At 35.5% G+C, this 24,959-nt stretch overlaps 4 protein-coding genes across 8 annotated transcripts; 1 reads left to right on the forward strand and 3 right to left on the reverse strand.

Annotated features, from left to right (window-relative positions):
• Nucleotides 1-7,766: 7,766 nt before the first annotated feature.
• Nucleotides 7,767-8,460, reverse strand: LOC137943257 (transcription repressor OFP17-like). Its single transcript, XM_068788954.1, has one exon. It carries the CDS (start codon nt 8,458-8,460, stop codon nt 7,873-7,875), a length of 588 nt encoding a protein of 195 aa, XP_068645055.1. The 3' UTR covers nt 7,767-7,872.
• Nucleotides 8,461-9,693: 1,233 nt separating this feature from the next.
• Nucleotides 9,694-12,123, reverse strand: LOC137942708 (pentatricopeptide repeat-containing protein At1g64583, mitochondrial-like). Its single transcript, XM_068788442.1, has one exon. It carries the CDS (start codon nt 11,865-11,867, stop codon nt 10,143-10,145), a length of 1,725 nt encoding a protein of 574 aa, XP_068644543.1. The 5' UTR covers nt 11,868-12,123; the 3' UTR covers nt 9,694-10,142.
• Nucleotides 12,124-14,305: 2,182 nt separating this feature from the next.
• Nucleotides 14,306-18,469, reverse strand: LOC137941453 (uncharacterized). 2 transcript variants are annotated; one of them, XM_068786889.1, is made up of 8 exons: nt 18,189-18,469; nt 17,983-18,079; nt 15,699-16,667; nt 15,543-15,614; nt 15,277-15,339; nt 14,966-15,162; nt 14,715-14,833; nt 14,306-14,588 (listed from the first exon to the last, which is right to left on the reverse strand). In XM_068786889.1, the coding sequence occupies exons 1-8, from the start codon at nt 18,216-18,218 to the stop codon at nt 14,477-14,479; spliced, it is 1,659 nt and encodes a 552-aa protein (XP_068642990.1). In that variant the 5' UTR covers nt 18,219-18,469; the 3' UTR covers nt 14,306-14,476. The 2 variants fall into 2 exon arrangements, with proteins under 2 accessions (XP_068642990.1, XP_068642981.1); XM_068786880.1 differs by having other exon boundaries at nt 15,543-16,667.
• A 1,596-nt stretch (nt 18,470-20,065) lies between these two features.
• On the forward strand, nt 20,066-23,023 carry LOC137942477 (SWR1 complex subunit 6). 4 transcript variants are annotated; one of them, XM_068788143.1, is made up of 5 exons: nt 20,066-20,164; nt 20,253-20,388; nt 21,575-21,677; nt 22,365-22,474; nt 22,559-23,023. In XM_068788143.1, exons 2-5 carry the CDS (start codon nt 20,284-20,286, stop codon nt 22,760-22,762), a joined length of 522 nt encoding a protein of 173 aa, XP_068644244.1. In that variant the 5' UTR covers nt 20,066-20,164; nt 20,253-20,283; the 3' UTR covers nt 22,763-23,023. The 4 variants fall into 4 exon arrangements, with proteins under 4 accessions (XP_068644244.1, XP_068644243.1, XP_068644241.1 ...); XM_068788142.1 differs by having other exon boundaries at nt 20,263-20,388; XM_068788140.1 differs by having other exon boundaries at nt 20,071-20,164; nt 20,278-20,388.
• Nucleotides 23,024-24,959: the final 1,936 nt, after the last annotated feature.

Genomic DNA, 24,959 nt, shown 5'->3' on the forward strand with positions numbered 1-24,959 from the left:
TTGTACAAATTTACGAAGATAGTTACGAAATACCTCGTTCATTAATGCCCAGAATGTGGATGGGGCGTTGGATAACCCAAATGGCATGACCACGAATTCAAAGTGGCCATGATGAGTGCGAAAAGTCATTTTCTCGATGTTGTTTGGGTGTATACGAACCTGATGATATCCCGAGCGTAGGTCCAATTTGGTGAATATATGAGTACCATGCAATTCATCTAAAAGCTCCTCCACCACCAAAATAGGGAACTTATCTTTCACAGTTTGGTTATTCAATTCTCGATAATCAACACAGAAACGCCATGTACCATCATGTTTTTTAACGAGGAGGATTGGTGATGAGAATGGGGAACGACTGTTGCAAATAAGGCATTGTTGTAGCATTGTTTGGCACTGCCATTCAATTTCGTCTTTATGAAGATATGGGTACCGATAAGGTTGAACGACCACCACTTCTACTCCCTGTTTTAAACATAATCGATGGTCACAATGTGTCAAGGGAAGCAGCCCCGATGGCTCTTGGAAAATGTCTGTGAATGCATATAGAAGATTATCTATATTACTATCTGGATTGTCTTGTGAATGCATCATATGAATATGATAGGGCTTGTCCACATGACTGCCCTATAATAATACTTGTTATTTGCCCATTGCAAAACTCATAGTTAAAGCAGTAAAATCCCATAAAATAGGCCCGAGTGTTTGCAGCCATTTAATACCCAAAATCATATCGAACCCAGTTAGAGGTATGACAAAAAATTCAGAATGAAAGAAAGTCGTACCAATTGAGAAATTACCTTTTTTTGTTGATGTCGTAGCTAGGAATTGTTTCTCCATTGGCAACCGAAACAGTTGTTGTTGAGTGTGGAAGTATTTGGTGTTGAAGGTGTTGAGCAACGGTGCATTTGAGAAAATTTTATGTACTTCCTGAATCCACCAGGCTGACAAGGTCCTGGTCCATCACTCGAGTGCGGACTTGCATCATTTTGGCAAATTTTTGTCCTATAATGGCATGTAGAGAGATTTCTGGTGGATCCTCCTCAACTGTATCAATGTGTTGTGGTTCTGTGATCTCTTCTGTGACTTCATTGACCTCTAACCAAAACAACCGTTTACATTGATGGCATGCCTTTATGTTTCATCACAATCGTAACATAAGTTCTTTGCTCTGCTCTCCACCATCTCCCGACTAGTTAATTTTTTAATATATTGGGCGAGTGGGTTGTTGGGTCGTGTATCTGCTGTGGGATTAATACTAGGATAGTTTTTTACCAGCGGCCCTGCTTGTAAAGCTAGTTGAGTATTATTGTTGCGCCTACCTTGCCAGCTAGTGGAAGTGTTCCAATCCCCTTGCCAAGCAGACCTCCTATTTTGAACTCTTTGTCGAAGTTCGAGTGCGCGAGCTAGATTTATTGCTCGAGCTAAGTCAGCAAGTGCATGTAGCTCCACCTCTAACCTTAATGACTCATTAAGGCCCGTTGTAAATAAATTGACCTTCTGGTCTATGCGAACCATCCGACTAGCTCTAGTCAATTTTTCCTGAAACTGTTTTTTATAGAGCTCCATTGGGCCAGTTTGTCGTAACAGCACCAAATCCCCCAAGGGGTTGCTGTGGGCTGGAGGACCAAATCGTATAGTGCATAATTCTTTAAACTCTTCCCAATCGAGCATTAATCTATCTGACTCAACTTGATGAAACCAAACTTGTTCTTCCCCAAGCAAGTGGAAAGCGGCCAACCCTACCATAGCATTAGATGTTATTCTTTGATGGATAAAAACTTTTTTGCACCTATGAAACCAAATCAAATGGTCTTCAGACCCATTAAAAGTAGGAAAATCAAGTTTTGTATACCTTGGTACGGTGCCTCCTCCCTGGTTGAAGTTTCCAATCTAGCCAGGAAAACTAGTGCGACCAGCAAACTCATCTCCCCCTCTTGTATGCGGTTGTCCTCTCCTCTTTGTTCCGAATTTTAATTCCTTCCAGTCGACATATTTCCTATCATCCCAGAAAGTCTTTCAATTTGAAGATTCATATTAGGAATTTGCTCCATCATTTGAGAAATTTTTCTGTCAGTCTCTGTGTGACCTCTGAGTATCAATTCTCTTAACTCATTAATGTTGTTCTCCATCGTGTTACCCTGCTCTGATACTAAGTTGTTATGGTCCTTAGCCATGGATCTAGTAACTCGGCAAGGTAATTATGAATTCAACACTGTATTAGGGTTTTTGGTCACTGTAATGAAGAAAAGAACTCCCTTTCTTTACCTGTTCTCGTTATGCCTGAAAATAAGTTTCCTTTTCTTAGTCTTCTACGTAAATAAAATACTTCTCTTGTTGTTCTTGGCCAATAAGGGTTAAACCCTTTTTGCTGCTCACATCTAAGAGGATAGGGACCCTCTAGAAAGGTTGTTTATGCCCACATAGGAGAGATTAGGACTTCCTAACCCTCCCTTACTAGGTTAGAAGTTAAAGCTGCCTCTTTTAGTGTGTTGCTCGATTAGGGAATCAAGCTTTCTCTTTTCTTGCTCAGATTGAAGGGAAATTCTTCCCCTTGCAACTGCAAATGTGGAAGAGGCTAAAGCCCCTCCTTGAACTCAAAAAACATTATTCAAGACCCTCTCCCTTTATCTTGGATAATCTCTATACAAAGCAAAATTCAAAGAGAGAAGAAATAAAACTCAAATCAAAAGAACCATGGCTAAAGCCCCTCCTTGAACTTGAAAAACATTATTCAAGACCCTCTCCCTTTATCTTGGATAATCTCTATACAAAGCAAAATTCAAAGAGAGAAGAAATAAAACTTAAATCAAGAGAACCATACCTGGAGCTCGTCAAGGAGACCTCCAAACCCTAGAGCTCGTCAAGGAGAACTCTAAACCCTATTTAACCCAATTCAATACTTGCCTTTTCTCTATTTCTATACCCTTTAAATAGGGTTTGACGTCATAAGTGTTTCAGGGCTAAAAATAACAATTCTAACCCTGCGTCCTTGCTCATTACATAATTAATGGAAAATTATACTGAAAGCAATATAAAATATGAAATTTAAAAGTAATAAACTCAATGAGTCATTGCCTCCTCCTTTGGGTGACTCAGTGTGCTATTGAGTCATCAACATTCATGCATTAACTTCTTAGTACATATAAACCCAAGAGATCTCAAGGGAAGTAGAGAAGAGAGGAACTCTAACACTTGGGAGAGAGGAGAGAAGAAACTAAGAGAGAGAAAGAAGAGTAAAGGATAGAAAAGTGTATAGACGAATTTGATCCAAGAGGAAAATGTTTGAATGCTCTACCCCATGCCTTGAAATTGTATTTATAGTTGTACAAAGGTTTTTACAATGACTTCTATGCTCTTAGAGTTACATGCTTCAAAAGGAAAATGACATAAAAAGACATACACCAACTGGCATAATTATGTTTTTATGCCGTCCCTATGGAAGTTTTCCTTATTTACTAATCATGCCACCCCTACACACATGGGTGTCTCTTACTCCCCCTCAAACCAGTGTTTGTAACTTCATTGGCGAATAATCTTGGTCAAGAAACTTGTGTGCTTGAAAAAGAAAACTATATCGCCTTGCTTTGATTCATCTTGTTCTTGTTCACATCTTGTTTGTAGTCTTCTTCTTGTTGTCATCTGGTTCTCCCCCTTGGATATTCTAGTCACATAAAATTTGATTACCACAACACGTGGAATTCTTCATTGTAGATTATGCTTCTTCTTCTCAAATGATTGTAACACCCATATTTCAAACTGAAAGGAGGTGCCACCACTGTAGTACTCAACTTTTAATATTATCATTCATACTTCTCCTTCTATTCTCCACCTCAAACTATGAGGTAATTACAATGATACTAGCTTGAAACAAAATAAAAATAGTTGTAGTAATTGTCTCCTCCATCAAGGTGTCCCATGGATAAGTACTCAATTGGACACAGAGTCTCAAAAAGTAAAATTTGGGTGATAAAGCAAAAGTTGAAACCAACCTTAAAGGATTTCGAACAAAATAGTGATAATAATCATCAAAGAGGGTAATGTCAGTCACTCAAAAGACGGCGATAAAAACCCAAAGGGTACCAATAAAAAGTCCTAATGGACTTAAAAATACACATATAAAAAAGAAGACCAACCAAATCAATGCACCATGGGTTGGCCTAAGAAGGTAAATGAGAGTAAAAAAATGATGGGAGGAAAAAGGCAACCGAGTAAAAGGGCAATGGGAGATTAAAGGTAGAGAAAATAACCACCACCGTAATAAGAAGGAGATTGTAGTGGCACCAAGGGTTGGCCTAAGAGGGTAAATTAGAGTCAAAAAAAGTATGGTAGGAAACAGGCAACCGAGTAAAAGGGTAACAGGAGATTAAAGGTAGAAAAAATAACCACCACCGTAATAAGAAGGAGATTATAGTGGTAGTATTGAATTAACTTAATAAGTTTGACCAAGTTTGACTCAAGAGGAAGATAAAAAAAAATCCTCTATGAACAAGATTAAGGACACTTAAAAAACACTAGTTAGAAAGTTTTGAGATGGAATATAATAATGGATACTTTCTAAAAATAAATTTCTCATATAAGGCGATTACTTTTTAAGACACCTTAGCATATTTTGAAAGAAAATATTCAAAAGATAAATTACAGAACGAGGGAGATTTAGAATAACTAATATTTAGAATTTAGAATTAGGAAACAAGACTTTCTAATTCAAAAAAATTAGACTTTTTTAAAAAGGAAATTAACTCGTATACGGAAGGACTTCTCTTAAGGAAACTAATATAATGTGAGATCAAAAGAAACTTTTTAAAAAGGAACGATACTCAAGTTGGTAAAATCTTGACTATAATTTGAAAACAAATAGGAAACTCAATCAACATTAGGAACTCAAAAAGTGAAGCAAAAAATTCAGCTTAAATTCCGATCTTCGCACGCAATAGGATAGAGGACCTTTGATTCTTCCAATGTGGATATCTCTCTGTAGAAATATTGGATTGAGAAATGGTGTATTGGGATAGAAATTAGACTCACATAGCTTTCTTTTTAGATATAATTCTCAATATAAATCCTTATTAATGTTGGTACAAACCATTTAGGACATTGAGGCTTCCTGCTGCTACACAAAACTTTTCTACTGGTGCTTGACTTTTGATGCTTCAAATATCGATTTCTCTTTTTAGAAAAATCTAATTTCAGCTATTATTTTTGAATTGGAAACTATACTCAAATATCTTTCCAATGGTATATAATTTTCTAGAGGAAACATATAGTATAAGAGTAAAACATCTAATGAGATGTACGGATTAGGAAAGAAAGACAAGGCAAAATGAGAAACTCCTCTTTTTCCTTTTTCTTTTTCTTCTCCTTTTCCTCCCTTCCTTCTCCATCATTTTTTCATTTTCCATCTCAGATCTTTGCCCGCTTAGATACCATATTGATTTCTAAATCCAACACATAAACCCAAGATATCTCAAGGGAAGTAGAGAAGAAATGAACTCTAGCTCTTTGGACAGAGGAGAGAAAAAACCAATGAAGAGAAAGAAGAGCAAAAGAGAGAAAGGTGTATGGAAAAATTTGAGCCAAGGGGAAGAGGCTTTAATGCATTGCCCCATACCTCGAGGTTGTATTTATAGTTGTGTGAATGTGTTTACAATGACTACAATGCCCTTAGGGCTACATGCTTCAAAAGAAAAAAGACATAAAAGGACATACACCAACTTGCATAATTACAATTTTATGCCATCTCTATTAAAGTTTTTCTTATTTACTAGCCATGTCACTCCTACATGCATGGGTGTCTCTTAACATAATAAACATTATGAAGAATTTTGTGGTCACCACCTTTTATTTGAAAGACGACCGTACATTTACCTTTAATCTCCACCTTTGTATGGTCACCAAAGCGCAATGGCCCGTTACATTATTGTCAAGTTTCACAAATTTGTTTTTATCACCTATCATATAGTTGCTAGCACCAACATCAAAGTACCATGTACTATTTTCTCCAATGGGTTCATCCTTTAGTGAAAGAAATAATGTAGGTTCCTCAACAACTTCCTTGTGCTCAATCAATTTTGACTTTTCCTCTACTTTCTTGAATTGACGCTCCCATGAATAATGTCCATATTTTCCACAAGAATAATATTCAATTTAAAATTTTTCAATTCCTACCTCATTATTTCTCCAATAGTTTCCTCCATTGTTGCCTTTTTCTCTTCCCACTACCTCTTTGAAAAGTTTGATTTCTATTATCAAAAATAGATTTTGCTCATCATTACAACTTCCTTGACCATGTCCATCTCATTGACCTCTTCCACCTCTCGAAATGCTTTCACATTTAGATTTGAGAGATAACTCTACTTACAAGGCTTGCTCAACTTGCTCTTGTTTGTCGATTCATTCTCTCCTCTTGGGCTAATAAAGACCCATTTTATTCATCAATGGACATGATCTCCAAGTCTTTCGACTCCTTAATGGCTACCACCACATGATTGAATTTTGAGTTGAGGGAGCGCAGAATTTTCTCTACAACCCAAACATCTTCAATCTCTTCTCCTAACCTCTTCCTTTGATTCACCGCTACCAAAGACATTTGTGAAGAAATTTGAGATAGACTCGCTCTCCTTCATCAAAAGTGATTCAAACTCAGCCCTTAGAGTTTGAAAATGTACCTTGTTGACTATGTCAACTCCCATGAAAGATTTTTGAAGAGTATCACATGCTTATTTGGATATAGTGTTGTTGGCAACCTTCACGAAACTTTTCATCATCCAACCCTTGATGAATTAAAGTAAGTGCACATTGATCCTTCTTCTTCATTTTCTTCAAAGCTACCTTCTCATTTGTTGGCGAAGCTACTTCATTTTCTGGTTCTTCAAAATATTTCTCAACGATCTCCCATAATCCTTGAGAACCAATGATAGCCTTCATTTGAATTGGCCAACTCTCATAGTTGGTTTTGGATAATTGTGAATATTGGAAAGAAAGATATGCTCCCTTTGAACTCATTCTCTCAACCTCCCTCTTGACACCACTTTGTTGGAAGCTAAGTGGGCAAACAACTCAAAGAAAGAGAAAAAAAAAACAAACAAACGATAAAAGGAATTCTTGATTACAATTATTTGTTTCTTCAAAGTTTGGGTACATGGGTATTTATATTACTCAAAAGACACTTCTACATTTAATGACTTGTATCCAAATACATTCTCTAGATGCATCTTATCAAACCAAAAAACATTAATCAATAGATGCATCTTATCACACCAAAAGACACTAATCAATAGATGCATCTTATCATACCAAAAGACATTAATCAATGAATGCATGTATTTTCGATTTTGTTAAACAACTTGTAGTAAATTGGCAATCTAATTCTTCTAGGAAACTTCAGTTTATAAATGTTTTGATTCATTCGAACTTATTTGTACCATTTAAATGAGAATAACTCCTTCAACTGATTCTTTGATCCGAATAAAGTTTAATATCCAACAAAATCAAAATGGGGGAGATAGGTGGGTTGCTGATGTTTGGGTAGACAGAGGAGAGGTGATGGATGAAAACGAGGTTCTCGTCCGTCTCTCTCAAATTGCTTTGCTTGTCAAGTTAAAAGCATGAGAAAAAACACGGCCTGTCTCCTGTTTTGAGCTGCAACAAAACTGCTAGTATGTTCTCCAATAGATCAGGACCCGATTTCTCTGGGTTAGAACCTCACCTTCTTCTTAGTCGCAAAATAATAAAACAGATATTTACACGATGGGAAGAAAAAGCTAAGATTTCATTTCGTTTCAAGCAAAGATACATACTAAATATTGGCTTCTCCATGAAATTGTCAAACAATGAAATAATCCGAAGTTTCTGAGTAAATGGATTACTCTAGGCCTACGCCAGTCTCGAGATTAGATTAGTGGGCGTGTCAACCATCTCCTCTTTCTCCCCTGAAAACAAATCCATGCAAAGCTCTCCATAAAACCTAGAAACCAGATCATGAAACACTGGACACCTCAAGTTCCTCCAACAGTAGAGAAGCTCTTCAACATCCGTCAGATCTTTCACTTGCTTTCCCTCAATAATCATCTCTGAGAGATAGTTTTCAAAGCTCCGGCAGGCATCCTCGACGTTACTTCTCTCTGCGACATAACTCCGACCTTCAGTCTCCCTCTTCTTCAGGTAGGCCGGCGTGATTGGTGAGGGAAACAGTATATGCTGCTCCCTTCCCTGACCCAGCTCTGGTAAGCTCTTAATCTCCCTGACTTGGTCCATCTCTTCGAACTGCACTCGCCGCTGGAATATCGAAAAGAACCCACGAGTTCTCCTCTTCCGAGGAGTCTTTCCTGCTGCTGTTCGTCGAAGTTTCCGGAACCGAAACAAGGGTTTGAAGATGTTTCTGCGGAGCTTGAATTTTACGACTTGAGAGAACTTCTTGCATGGGTTGTAAAGCTTGGCTTGCAAGGCAACTGAGGTCTGCATTTTTGGAATGATGGTGAGTGAAACGGAAGGAATCGAAAGGGATTTGTGGTTTTTTTGCTTTCGTTCTGCTGCTTTATTTGGTGAAAGTTTAGATGCTTGGCTGGAGTTTTGACTGAAGAAAGATTCTGAACTGGTAGTGGCGATCACGTCCTCCGTTTCTAGAAAGGAAAAGTGCAGGCCCATCACTTCCTACCTAAATTGCTGCCACTTGACAGTCTAAGATCTGTGATCACTGTTACCCCGTTGCAAATGTTAGGAGCATTTGAATTTGATCCGCCATTAAATGCTCAGCATTTATCTCTTGTCGTAAAGAATACGTATTAAGGTGGGGAAAGAGATGAAGTCGATCGCTGAGAAATAGCATTGCACGTTATGGGGGGGTCCACTAAGTGACGTGGGCCCATAGGACAAGAGCATTTGCCATAGAATCTTTCCTTTTTGTGACATCTTGAAGAAGGCTCGTTATTTATTTTATTTTATTTTATTTTATTTTATTTTATTTTATTTTATTTTTTGAGAGATAGAGAAATGGGCTTTCGTTTGTGTTCTTAGTTGATGGAATAATTTGTCTGGTTAATTCCGCCAAAGAACGAGACCTCAGCCTGCTACACAACTAGTTTCTTAGAAGGACTATGACCGTTTAGGCCACGGAAGTTTGAGTCAGTAATAAGTTTGTGATGCCCTTAGATGTTACGAACAACATGCGCTCAAGTCCACAAGCACTGAATAACTCAAACTCAAGGAATTCAATTAGAAACCCGTCTCAACCAAGGACCAACTCAACTTGGTCAATTTAATGGAAACTGAACCGAACCAACCCACCTCAACCCAAACAAAAAATCCTAACCCTAATTATACCATGCCAACAAGAGTTTTATTATAAGGAACCATATCCAATTGACGGGTCTAGCCCAATCTAGGTTTTATTATACAAGAATTATTTTAATTTTTTATTATTTGCATATAAGATTTTAGAGTAAATATTTCTAGGATATAGAATTCCAAAATTATTGGAATTCTTATTTAGGTATTAGTGTGTTTAAATTGTTATATTAGAATTCTTTACCTAGAAATATGCTTTGGTATATAAGATTCTAAAGTAAATATTTCTAGAGTATATTATTCAGAGGTAATGAGACTCTATTGGAATTCTCATTTATACTTCTAGATAATAGAAACATAACGTTAGCATAATTAACTAGATCTATCAAACAATTGGTTCTAACCCTCCTTTTTTTATAACAATGTATTTATATAAACAAGAGAAATTACAGAAGAGGGAGCAAATCCCTGACAACCAACGATTGTAGGGTAACTCTTTGCTTGGCAAGCACATCTGCTGCCGAATTTGTGGATCTCGGAATGTGAGACAAAATACAAGATAAAAGTGAGGTAATTTCAAAAATCTCCTGAAACATGTCCCAATGGAGGCACAGGGGAGGGGATACACACTCACACCATCCAATGACCACCTTCGAGTCCCTTCATTTGTCTTCCCTCAATGTAAGTCATTTCAATTCTTGGATTGCCAAATTGAAATTCCATACAAAACAAGAATGGGGTCTTCTAAATAAAATTTCCAGACCCAAAAACAATAAAGTAGCTTAGGAATTATTATTTATCTTACATTGAATTCTGATTCAATTCTAAAGTAATTCTAAACATAGCAATCCGCTTGTAGATCAAAACTCTTTTTTCTCAAGCCTATGATAAGGGTTGACACCTTGCTTCAATGCAAACCCAAGTACCTTGCATGCATCTAACCCGCAACCTTGACGGTTAAATTCATCCAACAACAAAATATACAAGTTTCTATCAGCTAATCTCCTTCTTCCTTGAACCATGAGCATCAAAACCATCCAAGCTTCATTCACTCTTCCCTCATTACAAAGTGCCTGTATAAGACAATTGAGAGTAACAGCACTAGCAAGGTATCTAAGTCTGACCATTTCATGCAGCATATCCAGAGCTTTGTAGGTCTGCCCTCTAATAGCAAGAGTGTGAATCATTAAATTATATGTGCTAGGGCTAAGACTAGAACCAATTTGCTTCATTTGTTTTAAGAGCTCCAAAGCTTCACTTAATAGTTCTTCATCAGTCAATGATTTCCGACAAATTCCTCTTAAGAGATTGTTCATTATTTGTTCATCGAGCAGAAAGCCAGCCTCGGACATTTTCTTATAGATTTGTAACCCTGCTGAAATTTGTTTCCATTTTAACAAACCGCGTAACAAAGTGCAATAGCTAATGAAATCAGGCTGACAGTTTCTCTCTTCCATGACTCTCAAAAGTTTGATGCCTTCCAAAGGTCTCCCTTCTCTGCAATACCCATCAAAAAGCGTATTGTAAGTAATAGCACTTGGCTTCAGACCAATTTTTAAGGCTTCTTCAAGCAACTCCATTCCCTCATCTGATCGACCAACCTTACAAAGCCCATCCATAACAGCAGTGAAAGTGTATATATCTGGTTTTATTGAAGATCCTTTGATCTTCATTAACAAGTCATTTGCTTCTTCAACTCGACCCACATAACATAGCCCACTAATAAGGCAATTATAAGTCTGCACTGATGGTTTGCACTTAGTTCTACCCATGATATCAAAAATCTCAAATGCCTTTTGCAATCTCCCACTTCTGCTGAAGCAATTGATAAGAATTGTGAAAGTTGTAACTTTTGGTGAAAATCCACTCTGCACCATGAGATCCAATATTCTTTTGGCTTCATCAGGTACATTTTTCTGACAATAACACAAGATCATGGTGGACAAAGTCCAGGAGGTCGGAGACAAGCCATAAGAAAGCAACTCAGAGAACAAGCTTATGGCTGCTTCGAGCTTTCTTGCTTTGACCAGAGCATAAAGGAGACTGTTGAAGTCATATGATGATGGGAAATCACCAAAAAGATCAATAATCTTCACGCTTCCTCCACTAGTAATTTTTTCAACTCGCTCAAACCACTGTTTTGACCGCAATTTACCATCACTCTTAGTGATATCTAAACCGAGAGAGTTCTTCTTTTCCATGGAAACTTTTGTGCCACTTTCCTCAACACAATTGGGAATTTCCATGTCTTCCGTCGGTATTTCAGAAGATCGTTCCACAACAGCCTTATTTGGGAATTCAAGGCTTTTCTCAGCACGAACTAAAATGACAACTTCCCTTCTAACGGGCAATATATCGTTTTGTTTCATTAATTTGAAGGTCTTGGCATCGTCTTGGAGCCTGAATCTTCCAATGTTTCCACCAAAATGATGAACATTCAACTGTTCCTCAATATATAATCCACCATTTACCTTTACAGAACCCATACTCCCTAAACCACTCCGGAACTGAACATTATCATATTTACATTTACTTTGCAAAATATTTACCTTATTCAGCGCAGAAATCTCTAACCCTTGTTTCATGAGCACACTATTACTTCCGTTACACAAGTGATTGGATTTTGCCTCGGGCTTAGGGTTTCTATCATGAATTTCAAAAGCCGAAAAAACAAAACTCACCGGGACACTAAGGGTCTTGTAGATCCTCGCAGAGTTTTTCTTCGTCGTCGCTCTGTTACTCTTGCTATTCGGAGAAGATTGAAGAAAGCAATACGCAGTAGCGCATGGGGCCAGAGAGAGAAAGAAAGAACACGAAGACGGTGGAGTGGCCAGAGATGGACTGGGGAAGACAGACATACGAAAGGATGACAATTGACGACCCCTTGAATTTCAAGAGGTGAAATAGATAAGCCAATGGAGAGACTTCTCCGGCCGACTCCGACTAAGATCCCGACTTAGCACCCGGATTCGATCCGGATTACAGAAATTTCGGATCTAGTCGTCTGGAATATATCCGGATTATCCGAAATTTAAATACATTTAAAATTAATCAAAACCAAATATTTGAATTTTTTTTGGAAAATATTCAGAATTAGATAATGTCTGAAATTTGAATTAAATGTATAAAAAAATTAAAACAACTTAAAAGGCAGCAAACAAGATTGACTTGTTTTAGAATTCCGCCATGTCGGATATGAGAAACATCAATTTCAACAACTTTCCTCCATTCAACAACTCTAGGGTTCAAAAAATTTCTTCAATCTGTTATAAAGAAGTCTGGAATCTTGTACAAGATTTGGATAGTAATCTGAAATATAATTAAGACTACCCAAAAATCTTTGTAATGTATTTTTATCCCTAATTTCATAAGAGAATTTAGAAGCAAATTCAATTAATCTACCAAAAGAAATAATTATTCCTTTAAGAATATCATGTCCCAAAAATCTTATAGAAGTTTAAAATAATTTCATTTTGGGAGCAAAATTTACAGGACCATTTCGTTTGTTAATGGTTTTGGAAGTTTTTAAATGTTTAAAATGAGATTATATAGTTGTAAAAAAGATATGGATATCATCAACATAGACTATAGAAAACTCACTATAATTACTCAAAATATCATTCAAAAGGACAATTTTTTAATCCAAAAGGCATAACATTCCATTCATAATGTCCAAAAAGAACAGTAAATATAGTTTTATATTTATCTTTTTCATTAATTTGAATCTGCCATTATCCAGATTTGAGATCAAATTTGAAAAATATTTTAATAGAATGTAATCTATGTAAAAGGTCATTTTTATTAAGAATCGATATCTAATCCATTTGAAGCAGTCATTGAAAGGTTTATAATTTACCACCAATCGAGGTACTCATCTAACTTTCTTAGCATTTTTATTCACATAAAAAGTTGTACCACTCCATAATATGATTTTCTGATTAATCCTTTTTCCAACAAAGTTTGAATTTCTTGTTTATAAATAAATATTTTCCAGTTAATCCACTAGTTGAGAAATTATGTAGACTCTGAAACCTACAAATGCTACCTTGACTCTCCCATAAGTTTTACAAATTATTCTCAATCGTCTGAGCATCAATCTGTAGACTTGAAGGTACCAAAGCCTCACTTGCCTTCTTGGTCATACCATGGGAGAACCAAGGCACCACAAGGATCAAAGAGAGCCAAGGCTCTCTTAACTCTATGCACCCTTCCTTTTTCTTAAGCTGGACTATTTGCTTCTTAACTCATTTTCTTTTCTGAGTCTCTACTTCCTGTTATTTTCAACTTAAAGTTTTTAAAAATATATTTCACTCAAATTGCAACAGTAGTTTACTGATTCACCATGTTGTTATATGTATACACAACACATCCTTCAATCTAAACTTCACAAACCTATTACACAGGATCTATCAAGAAAGAAAGAGATGCAGATAAGCCGATCAAAATTTGTTTTACAGTCAATCAAGCATATACTCTCATACAGTTCGTTATAGGCAAGAACTGAAACAGTCAACCTTTTTCATTATTGTCGATGGTGTGTATAAAAAATGCATCCTACCCTTGATGCCAACGTGTGGTGATAGAATACCCTGCAATCAGGCACCTTACCGGACTTACTAAGTTGATCTTAATTTGATTTACAGTTAATCAAGCACATGTTCTCATACAGTTCACTGTAGCTAAGAATTGAAACAGTTACTACTGACAACTCCCACCTGATTCCCATCAACCCTATTTAATTAACATTAAAAATCAGATGTGAAATGGGTAAAATGAAGTAATCCATTTTCAAATCTGTCCAATAATTTCTCCTACTTACAGTTATTAGGAAGCATTATGTTATGTCCACTGAAGTTGGTACATGACTGCAACCAGCCACAATCCTTTGGATTATTACAAGCAAACTGTTTCTATTTAATCTCCATTGCAACAGTATACAAAAACATCCATTCTTAATAGCAATCAAGAAAATTGAAAATTTAAGCACCTATACTTAATTAGCACCCATATTAATATCTGAAAATCTTTCTACTGAAATCAAATCATTGTTTTTTTCTGACATAAATGATGCAAGATTAATAGCAGAATTCATATTAGTACAGTGAAAAAGAAATCTAAAATTCCTAAAATTACAGGTTAATATAACAAGGACATTATATTGAAAATCATACATCACATGAATTGAATTATAAGCTTAGAAGCAAGGTACATTCTCTGCTGTCGTGACCATATTGGATGTGGAGTAAATTGAAGCAGCCGCTGCCCTAACTGCACATTCTCTTTCCAATGCCTCTGCTATATTTGATCTTTTTAGAGCAAAAAAATAAAGAAAGTTAGTTGTTTCACCAAGGCAGTAAAAGTATATGCGAACACCAAATGGCTTAATTGGATTTCTTTGTCAGTATTGCAAAAGAAAGCCAGAATTACCCTACCTAGAATCAGCATCTATTGAGCCTAATGGCTGAAGAATTCCTGCACCCGGAACGTTAACAAATTGTAGTCCCTGCTCACAATGCTCTTGCATTTCCTTAACTTGCCTCAACCAGTTCTCCTGAATGGTCAGAGTATCCCAGATTATGTATATCCAATTAACATAATCAAAGCAGAGAAACATAAAGCCATTGAATTACTGAGCTATGTATCACAAAGCAACAGTGAACCTGGTCAAAATTGTTAGACTCACTAGATTTTTTCCCTCTTCAGAGAGAGCCTTTTCCATCTGAGTGAAAATGGACCTCCATCCTGCCATGTGCATATCTGATCCAGAGGGTTGTCCATTATATGAGTCATTCTCTTGGTTAGACATGGACTGCTGAGACATGAGAAAAGGTAATTCTGTTTGAATCGTGGTCCTGACACGCTTCTTACTACGTTTCAGAGCTGAAAACATACCCAAGAACTCGTTCAATAGGATATTGAAATATTCTCTTTATATACATAAACTTTTCATTAGCAAGACACACTGTTCAGAAACAGAAATAAAGTGACCATTGCCTGCTAGACGTCCTCTGAAATCCTGGTAAACAAGTTCCAGCCATTGAGAAGCAACAGTTGCAGCTAAAAATGGAACACAAACTCCAATTAGGCCACAATTCTTAATCCATTTTAAAAACTAATTTAAGAAAACTACCTGTCATGTAAAAGAAAAGGCTACCTATTTGTTACTTATTCCTTGTGTCTTCACGTATCTACTACTGGCATAAAATGAATTCAAAAACCAAAAGAACCAACCACAGACATTTGATCTTGAATTAACAAACCTTTAACAGAGAGAGAAGTTATGCTGTCTTGGTTTGCTGAGAACTCCTCACTGGACAAGCAACTCACATTATCTGAAGATGCCATTTTCATAGTAAGCCTCCTTTGATCACATTTTGAGGTGAAATTTGCCCCAAAGGAAGGTTCAGGAAACCTACCCACTGCTACCTTTGATGAGCGGAACCCCCTCCTGTCATCTGAGCTAGAAAGCATGGATACTCTATTTACATGTATTGGGTCTCCATCACCTGTTTGTCTACTTCTTGCTGCATTTGCATATTCAACATCCTTGGAACTACCCTTAATAATAGGTTCATTATCTTCTTTTTTTGAAAGACTCACTGACCGCTTCTGAGTTTGGCAGTTAGGCTTCTCAGATCTCACAAGTGCTTCAATGATAGAGTGAACCTGTTTACTATTCCTGACATGGTTTATAATCCCGGGATTCAAACCACTCAGCAGCCCACTGGGAGCTGCAATCTTTGTGAATCTATTTACCTGTTCTCTCTTAGCAAGTTCTATTTTTTTCTTGAAGGCATCATTTTTACTTTTCTTTGAAGGGCCATGCTGCTTTGGAATAGGTATGCCTCCATGTGAAGAAGAAAGGAATCCATTTTGTTTCATAGTTTTCCACAGTTTCAATGGTTCATTATCCTCCAAAGGGCCTGTGCAACTTCCACACTCTGAAGTCTCTATGGATTTCACATGACCCAAAGTTTTGTACGGGTAAAATGGATTTTGGTCTAACACATTGGGAACATCTTCAGAATTAAGATCCAACCCAAAGCCTGATGAGTGGGACACGTTGAGGTCAAGGTCTCTCTTTTCAACTTTCCGTGGTAAAGATGGTCCGCAGACATTGCTAGCATGTGCCAATGTGACATCACAACTAGAATCACTAATAAGATGGATTTTGGTTGATGGAGGTTTTCCATCCTCATTAGTGCTTGCAGCTTGGCTGAGCCTTAAGAAGGCAGCAGCCTCCAAAAGAGAGAAAGAATCCCTCTCATTAGCTCCTGTCTGTACGGATCTGGCTCCCAGGGATGCTTCCACTTTAGTTGTGGGAGGACCACAAACTGTGGTTTCATCAATTATGGCTGAAGATTCCAAATAACTGCTCTCAATCTCTGCCAGACAAGACAACCACTTAAATTATATATTATGGCAACTCTGAAGATAAATGTACCAAAACATAAAAAACCAAAAATGCTTTATCGTTATTACTTTGGATAATAATGACAAAAAAAATTGAATGGTATTCTTGCTACAAGACAAGCTCTTTCTTTAGAGTAAATGCCACTCTAAGTCACATTAAACTGGCCTTGACTTCTACCAGAATCATGGTTAGCCTGATACAATAATCTTCACCTCTTGATGTGTCACATGTTCCATGTGAAACAATCAAAATCTGATAAATATTCAGATAATATTTCAGGAATCAAAACAAAATTTTAAGAATAGCAAGAATTACAAATAATGGAGCAACAATAACTAAAGATGTACACAAATACTGAAAACAAGAATGAGAAGCATGTGCAGTAAGTTAAATCACCAATAATCCTATAAGGCATTCACCATAGGATTTTAGTTTGAATTTGGAATCAAGTCATAACTTTGTTCACCTCTTTTCTGACCACTAATATGCATGCTTTTAAGTAACTAACTTTATTTTAAGCCCTAACGTAATTAATTTCGTTCAGAATATTCAAATGGAGTGTCCTCTTGGTTTACTTAGAAAAATGTTCTCTATAGTTTTCTAAGAATGTCCAAGTAAGGCTTGAAGTGATTGATGCCTCAGAGTCTGCCCAATATCAGAATTTCTCCCATCTAATTTAGTTCAAGTGACAAAAGTAGCAAATTAACTGAGCTAGAGTTTTTTGACATTCATAACTTCTGAGTACAGTAGTATGCAGAGATGGCAATATAACACACTGAAGATGCACAATTGATGTGGGGTATCAGACTCATATTTCACACAACAAAAAGGAAAGGCAAATTAAGAAAATTATTAGAAAAGCTACACCTACAATGATCGCCAAAAGTTTTTTAACATCCATAACGTCAAACTGCAGTAATATATGCAGATATGGCAGTATAACACTCTGACAATGCACTACTTGATTAGACTCAAATATCACATAATAACCATATGGTAAGAAAATTTGCTTGCACCAAAAAGAAATCATCAATAGAAAGAAGCTTTATAACCCAAAGAAGCAAAAAAATTTTAAAATGTGGAACTCAAAAATTCGTCATCTATCACTTCTTTCCCATGACAGCTCAAAAACCATTCGAAGCAACAATCATCAGAAACGAACAGTTTGTGAACAAAACGAAGACATAGGTAAGTTAGTCCCCATGCAAATTCGATATGCAGCAGAAGGTAAATAGATATATCTCCTTAATAAATTCCATAATAATCAAACTAATCCGAAGCATTACCTTTAGACCGTAACACAGAGTCCAGATCTCGCAATTTGATCCTCTTCCGACTTGTCTCCGATGTCTGTCTCGGATCGGAAGCAATTCGCTTTTCCGCCTACAAACAAAACCCAGTAGACATAATACTTTAATCACCATTATAAGTATAATAACACACGATTCATTAACCAGAGGACAAAACTTGAGGTAAGAAATAAAGAACTAACTTTAGAAGGAGATCTAAATCCAGAATCCATTCGATCAATTTATTAATCAAACAAGAACCATCAACCTTGTACTGTCAGATGTAGATCTATGGTATGGAACGAGAAAACCATTTACCAACAAGGAAGATTGATCAGATTCATATCCGAGAAATCTTTCAGCGGATAGGATAAGGGGAAGAAAGAAATGGGGGGATCAAGTTAGGGTTTTTATGATTCGTGGGAGGGATTTAAATGTCGATGACCGCGCTGAGTGAGGCGTTGTTTTATGGTTTTGTTGCCATTTGGCCTCCCTAACGGTGGGGTTTTATGAGCAATTCGAACTCTTTCAAATTCAAACGGGAGAAAGGAAGGAGCGCGTGAGATCCCAAAAGAGGACTCATAGACCGTTCAATTTAAACGTGAGTGGGAAAAAAAGAGCGGGCATATCTGGACCGTCCACATGATAAGAATTAAGAATGTTATGCCTTTCTGCCCCTCCCAGGCATGTCCTATCTTTTACAACTAACTCAAAATCTCATAACTTTCAATAATTTAATTCAAAAAACATTTCGTATTAGTATAAATATTATAATTAGTATAAATGAAATTTATTAATAAAATAGATTTTTAATAAAATAAATAAATAAATAGGACATGTCAAACGCCTAACCAATACAACCCAAAAACTGGTTTACGGCCTACGCTAGCAGCCGATGCCATGTCAAACTCCTAGTCAATACTACCCAAAAAACCGATCTGTTAGATAGTAAAAAACAAGTACTTAACCCAGACCACAAACTCTAACAAGACATTCATACTATTATAACTTATAATAAATTATAAATATTTTTAGTTAGTATATTTATAGTTAGTTGACATAAATTTAGTATCAATTATTCTGGTTATAAAATATATATTTTTTAATTTAATAATATAAATTTGAATTTTAAAGATAACTTAGAATTCAATTCACATTTATTTTATAGAATTAAATATTTTAAATAATAAAAATATATCAAATAAGTATATGATTAAATTAATTTAAGTAATAATATAATTTTTAAGTAAATAAAAAGAATATTAGTTTTTCATTATAAATCAAATCGTATTTACTTTATTTACAACCACCAATAAATAATCATAAAATTTTCAAATTATTTACATAAAAAATAGAGAATAATAAAAAAATTTTTATCAAATAGGCATAATTTAAATTTTAGATAAATAATAATTTTATAATATTTAATTAATTTTATTTTGATAAGATAAATTTTGAATTAATATAAAAAATTGAATTTCATTAACAAATTAAATTCATAAGTAATTAAGTAATTGATCATTTAAATTTTAGATAAATAATAATTTTATAATATTTAATTAATTTTATTTTGATAAGATAAAATTTTAATTAATATAAAAAATTGAATTTCATTAACAAATTAAATTCATAAGTAATTAAGTAATTGATAATTTAAATTTTAGATAAATAATAATTTTATAATATTTAATTAATTTTATTTTGATAAGATTAAATTTTAATTAATATAAAAAATTGAATTTCATTAACAAATTAAATTCATAAGTAATTAAGTAATTGATAATTTAAATTTTAGATAAATAATAATTTTATAATATTTAATTAATTTTATTTTGATAAGATAAATTTTGAATTAATATAAAAAATTGAATTTGATTAGCAAATTAAATTCATAAGTAATTAAGTGATAATTATTATTTTTTAATCAATTTTAATAAAATATTGAACTAATAAATAATAATAATAATAATAAAAGAAGAAGGAAAGTGAATGAAAGGAGGTCAGCCAACAGAGTAGATAACACTACTCGCGCTAGCCGCGAGCCTCCGTAGCATTTGTCGTCAGCTAAGCAGAGCTGCATATTTAAACCCTAAAATTCGCATAGATATGGCAGTCGACAGCTATTGATTTCTTCCCTTCTCGTCTGTCACTGCACCACAGGAATCCCTTCACTTTCTAGGTATTAGCATTATCTTTCTCTGTATTTTATATATTCCTTATGAATTTCTGTTCAAAATGGAGAATTTTCTGTGTCGTTTCTGCTAAAGTTCATATCAGAGTCTCTTTTACTAGAGAAAAATGGATGACGAGAATGCTGGATCGTTTCGCCGTATGTCTAGCCGCAACCGTAAGGTTGCTCCGAAAATGGCAGCGGCTCTAGCAAGTAGCGATAATCGGACTCAGGTTTGTGCTGCTTTTGTTTCTCATGAAATTTGATATTTTGTGTTGTTCTTTTCCTGTTTTCTCAATGAGACCTTCTCGTAATTTTTACACTAATATATCGGCGGCTGGCTTTGTATATTTATGATTTGGATGAATCTACGGCATCTGGCTATCCATTTGGATCTGTTTAAAAGAGTAATTTGTACAAAAAAAAAAAAGTGTCACTACCATTTGTCTTAGCTAATTCCGAAGATGTTGAAAGTATTTTGATATATCGACGATTAATATGTACGGAGGTGTTAGTATGTTAGGATTTTTTTTTCTGGATTCTACTATTAATGTATAAGATTCTGGAATAATTTTTTTGAATATAGGATTCTATAATTAGTGTGATTGCTGGAATTCATAGTTAATGTACTGGATTTAAATAATTGGCATCAATATCGGATGAATAAAATAAATAATATCATAATTATTGTTTTAAAATCTTTGTGGTATAATTAAATATTTTTATTACTAAATAATTATATTTGTTCTAATTCAATCTGTTTTGACATATTATTTTAAACTGTAACATTAAAATGTTTAATTTATAGATGTTATATATTTTATCTATTTATTAATCTATATATATATATATATATGTATAAAAGAGGAGGGTGAATCGCCCATCTCCTTGTTCTATTTGAAGAGTAGCAAATGCTCTCCTCACTCCATCCACCTCTTGCTTCTCTCAAAGGGTGAAGGAGGTGTCTTCCTTCCTTCCCGTTGATGAGAAGGGTGGGTGAGGAGGGGGATGCCCCCTTTCCCCCTTTTTGCTTCCATCCTAGAGGAGGGTTGCCCTCCTTCTGATTAAAAAAAGGAGGGAGATGGCTCGCCTCCACCCAAAAAAAAAAGTGGAGGGTTGCTGCCCTCTTCCTCCCCACGGACGAGGATCCACTGGGCAGAGGAAGGAGGATGGCAACATCCTGGTATTTTTTTTCTTTTTATCTAGTTTAATCCCTCTTTATGATTTACATCTTCCATCTGGAATTTTATTTGAGTTCCTGGAGATTCGAATGGGTATTCTAGACACACAAACTCTAAAATCTGGAGTTGGATTTCAATTCTTAAAGAATTCTAGACACTAACCCCCCTCCCTTATGTCTTAATTCTGTCCATACTGTGGTGATGTAAAACTAAACTTGCTCATCTATTATTGATTCAGGCAGCTCTCGCTCGTCTTGAAGCATTGGAAAATGACAATGCCGCAGTTGAACTTGTAGAGGCCAATGATGACGAAGATGCATCACTTGATGATGAGGACCAAGGTCTCCATCTTATTTGCGTTTTTTTTTTTAACAATTTCTCTTTTTCTTCATGATTTTGACATGAATGTCAATTGGATTGTGAATAAGAGACTCGCAGCTGATAACTGCCCAATTCTCAAAAGTTTTCAGGGAGCATTCTCAGTAAAAACGTGTGAGAAACAGGGATTTCATTCGTATGGTCTTAGCTGAATCCTCTATGGTTAGTAGCATCAAAGTGATGTTTTGTCTGCAAAGCAATGCATCTACTTGAACTGTGTCTATGAAACTATTTCTTGATCAATGTCTTTGCATGTACAATTCAAAATGAATTATAATTTGTTAGTGTTTAATATCTTTATTTCCGTTGGGCATGAAACCTTCTGCATGATGACCCACCCAGGAGCCAGGGAGGTGGTAGATGAATGCGGGCACCATCTTGAATAATATTCGTGCATTCATGCTCTGTCGCTTCCACGAAATGGTGGTCCTTTTGGCGTGCTTATATTTTCTCCTCCATTGGTCAACATTCATCACATCTCCCATGTGCATTAACCCTCTATTGCACATGCTACAGGTTGTTGACTTTGTTTACTTGTATATTGGCAACAGTTGCAGGCAAGGTGGCTACCGGGCAATAACCACTGAATCTTACATTTTGGATGTTTAGCTTCTGGCTGCTGATAATAACTTTAACTGCTTTCTTTGTAGGATACATACAGAAAAGGCAATCCAAGAGCACAAAGCGGAAGACAAGGCAGGCGAAAGCACTTGAAAATGCAAAGAAGGCACCTCGAACTTTCGTGGAGCTCTTACAAGATGTAAGAGATTATGAACTTCTCTGCTTTGGGTTGTTGATTACAAAGCCATACATTAACTAATCATTTCTTTCTTTCTATCAATAGGCGAATCTTGAAACCCTGCCTCCATATGTTCCATCATATTTAAGGGCCACAGTTGGTCCTCCTAGCTCAACGTCTCGACGCCATTTCTGCACAGTTTGTGGGTATGCTGCAAAGTATACATGTGTGAGATGTGGTGTGCGCTTCTGCTCATCTCGTTGCCAGGTGATACACAATGATACCAGATGCTTAAAATTTGTTGCATGAGGATTTACTCTTCTGCTGAAGGTCTTTCTTGGTCCCTTCAACCTGCAAGATGGTTTCTCATGTTCAACATTTACAGTCTGTACTAAATTGTTCAAATATATGAGCAATATCGTATTTAGTTTGTTACTGCCATTGACAATGATTTCCCAAAAACAAGGAACCTTAGGAATCAAGAACATAAAAGAACATAAAAGAACCTACTAGAAGTTGGGTGTGAAAAATATGTGATTTGGGGAGAAAATAGAAGAGGAAAAAGAATTTTGGAAGAGGACCAACTTTGTTGTTTTGGAATCCAAGCCAGAAAGGCCGTCTAGTTTCTTTATAATCAGGGTTTAAGTAAAAATTTATAAAAAGATAAAAATGCCCTTCTATACTCAAAATTACATCTCTTAAAATACATGTCTAAATTGAATGAAAATTTAATTAAAGATATAATAAGATATTCTCAATCTAATAGCCATACTATAAAAGAAAAATGTAATATGAAAATATGATAAATGACCAAAATACCCGTGGACTTGTATTTTAATACTCTCTTTCAAGCTGGAGAGTAGAATTTCTAATAAAGTGACAATCTATATGTTTCATTCTATCATGGATTACAGGGTTGTTGGTAATAAAAATGGTTGTCTAGACAATTTATAATCATTGGGTCAAATAATTTAAAACCAAACTCAGGAAGCACAAACTTAAGGTACATAATCTCACTAACTTTATGGGCCATTGCTTGATACTTGGCCTTTGCACTTGACCTAGCCATAACTATATGTTTCTTTTTTTTCCCCCTAACTAGGTTGTTTCTAACAAAACAACAATAGCCTGATGTAGAATGTTTATCCATCTTACACCCAACATAATCGACATTAGAATACCCAGGTACATCAACTTTCCTGTTCTGAGTATACAGAAGACCCTTTTCCAGGTGCACCCTTCAAGTACTTCAAAATCCTTTGAGCAACTTCTACATGGACTTTCTGAGGATTTTCCATGAATCGGCTCAAAGCTCCCACGTAATTGTAGCTTAGATCAGTTTACTTACTAACCGACGATATTGAGTTTTATCTTTGAGTGTAGGACCCTGGGTGTCATGTGGATTATGATTAACTTCTATAGGGGTGTCTATTGGTTTAACACCTAATAGTTCATACTTCTGTAACATATCCAATATATATTTTCTCTGAGAAAGAACAATACCTCGTTTGCTACGAACGACTTCAATGTCAATAAAGTACTTGAGAAAACCCAAATCATTTGTCTAAAAATGTGTGACCAGATATTGTTTAACTTTTGTAATACCATCAAGATCATTACCAAATATTACAATGTCATCTACATAGACAACCAAAACCACCATATCAATATTCTTTTTAAGTAGGAACATAGAAGATCACGATGGCTGTTATAGAACCCAAACTGTAGTACCATATTATTAAACTTTTCAAACCAGACCCGTGGACTCTGTTTAAGTCCATAAATAGTCTTCCGCAGCTTACACACCTTTCTTGTCTCCCCCCGAGCAGTATACTTATGAGGTTGCTCCATATACATTTTCTCATGTAGATCACCATATAAAAATACATTCTTCACATCAAGTTGAAAGAGAGGCCAACCCTTAGTAACAACCACATATATTAAGTTACGTACAGAATTAAGTCGGGCCACAAAAGAGAACGTCTCAAAAACGTTAACTCCAAAAGTCTACGTATACCCCTTCGCTACCAACCATTTAATTTGGTGCATGTGTTCATATATTTCGTATTGGCAATGGTTTGAAATATCTTAACCATAAATTTTCAGTATTTTGTGTTTATCATGGTATTACCCATAAAAAATCATGCCCTTATATACCACAACAAGGTAGTTGAACGTAAAAATAGACATCTCCTTGAAGTTACAACGACATTATTACTGTATATGAATGTTCTTAAATCTTTTTCGGGAGTTGTAGTTTTAGCTTTGTGCTATTTGGTTAATCGTATGTCCACATCTGTTTTGAGTAGTTAAGTTCCTCTATAGGTTTTAAAGCCCAATTGTAATTGTTTGATGTGGTTCCTCGTATTTTTTTATGTACTTGTTTTGTTTATATGTTTGGAACTTTGGTTGATAAGTTGTCACATCGGTCTATTAAATATGTTTTTTTGGGATATTTTCGTCGACAAAAAAGATACAAATGTTCTAATCCTATTTGATGAAAGAC

Source organism: Aristolochia californica, unplaced genomic scaffold (assembly GCF_029961685.1).
Source record: "Aristolochia californica isolate CCGP_79_NKW_82.1479 unplaced genomic scaffold, dmAriCali1.0.hap1 SCAF_10, whole genome shotgun sequence".
In the NCBI taxonomy this organism is placed as follows: domain Eukaryota; kingdom Viridiplantae; phylum Streptophyta; class Magnoliopsida; order Piperales; family Aristolochiaceae; genus Aristolochia; species Aristolochia californica.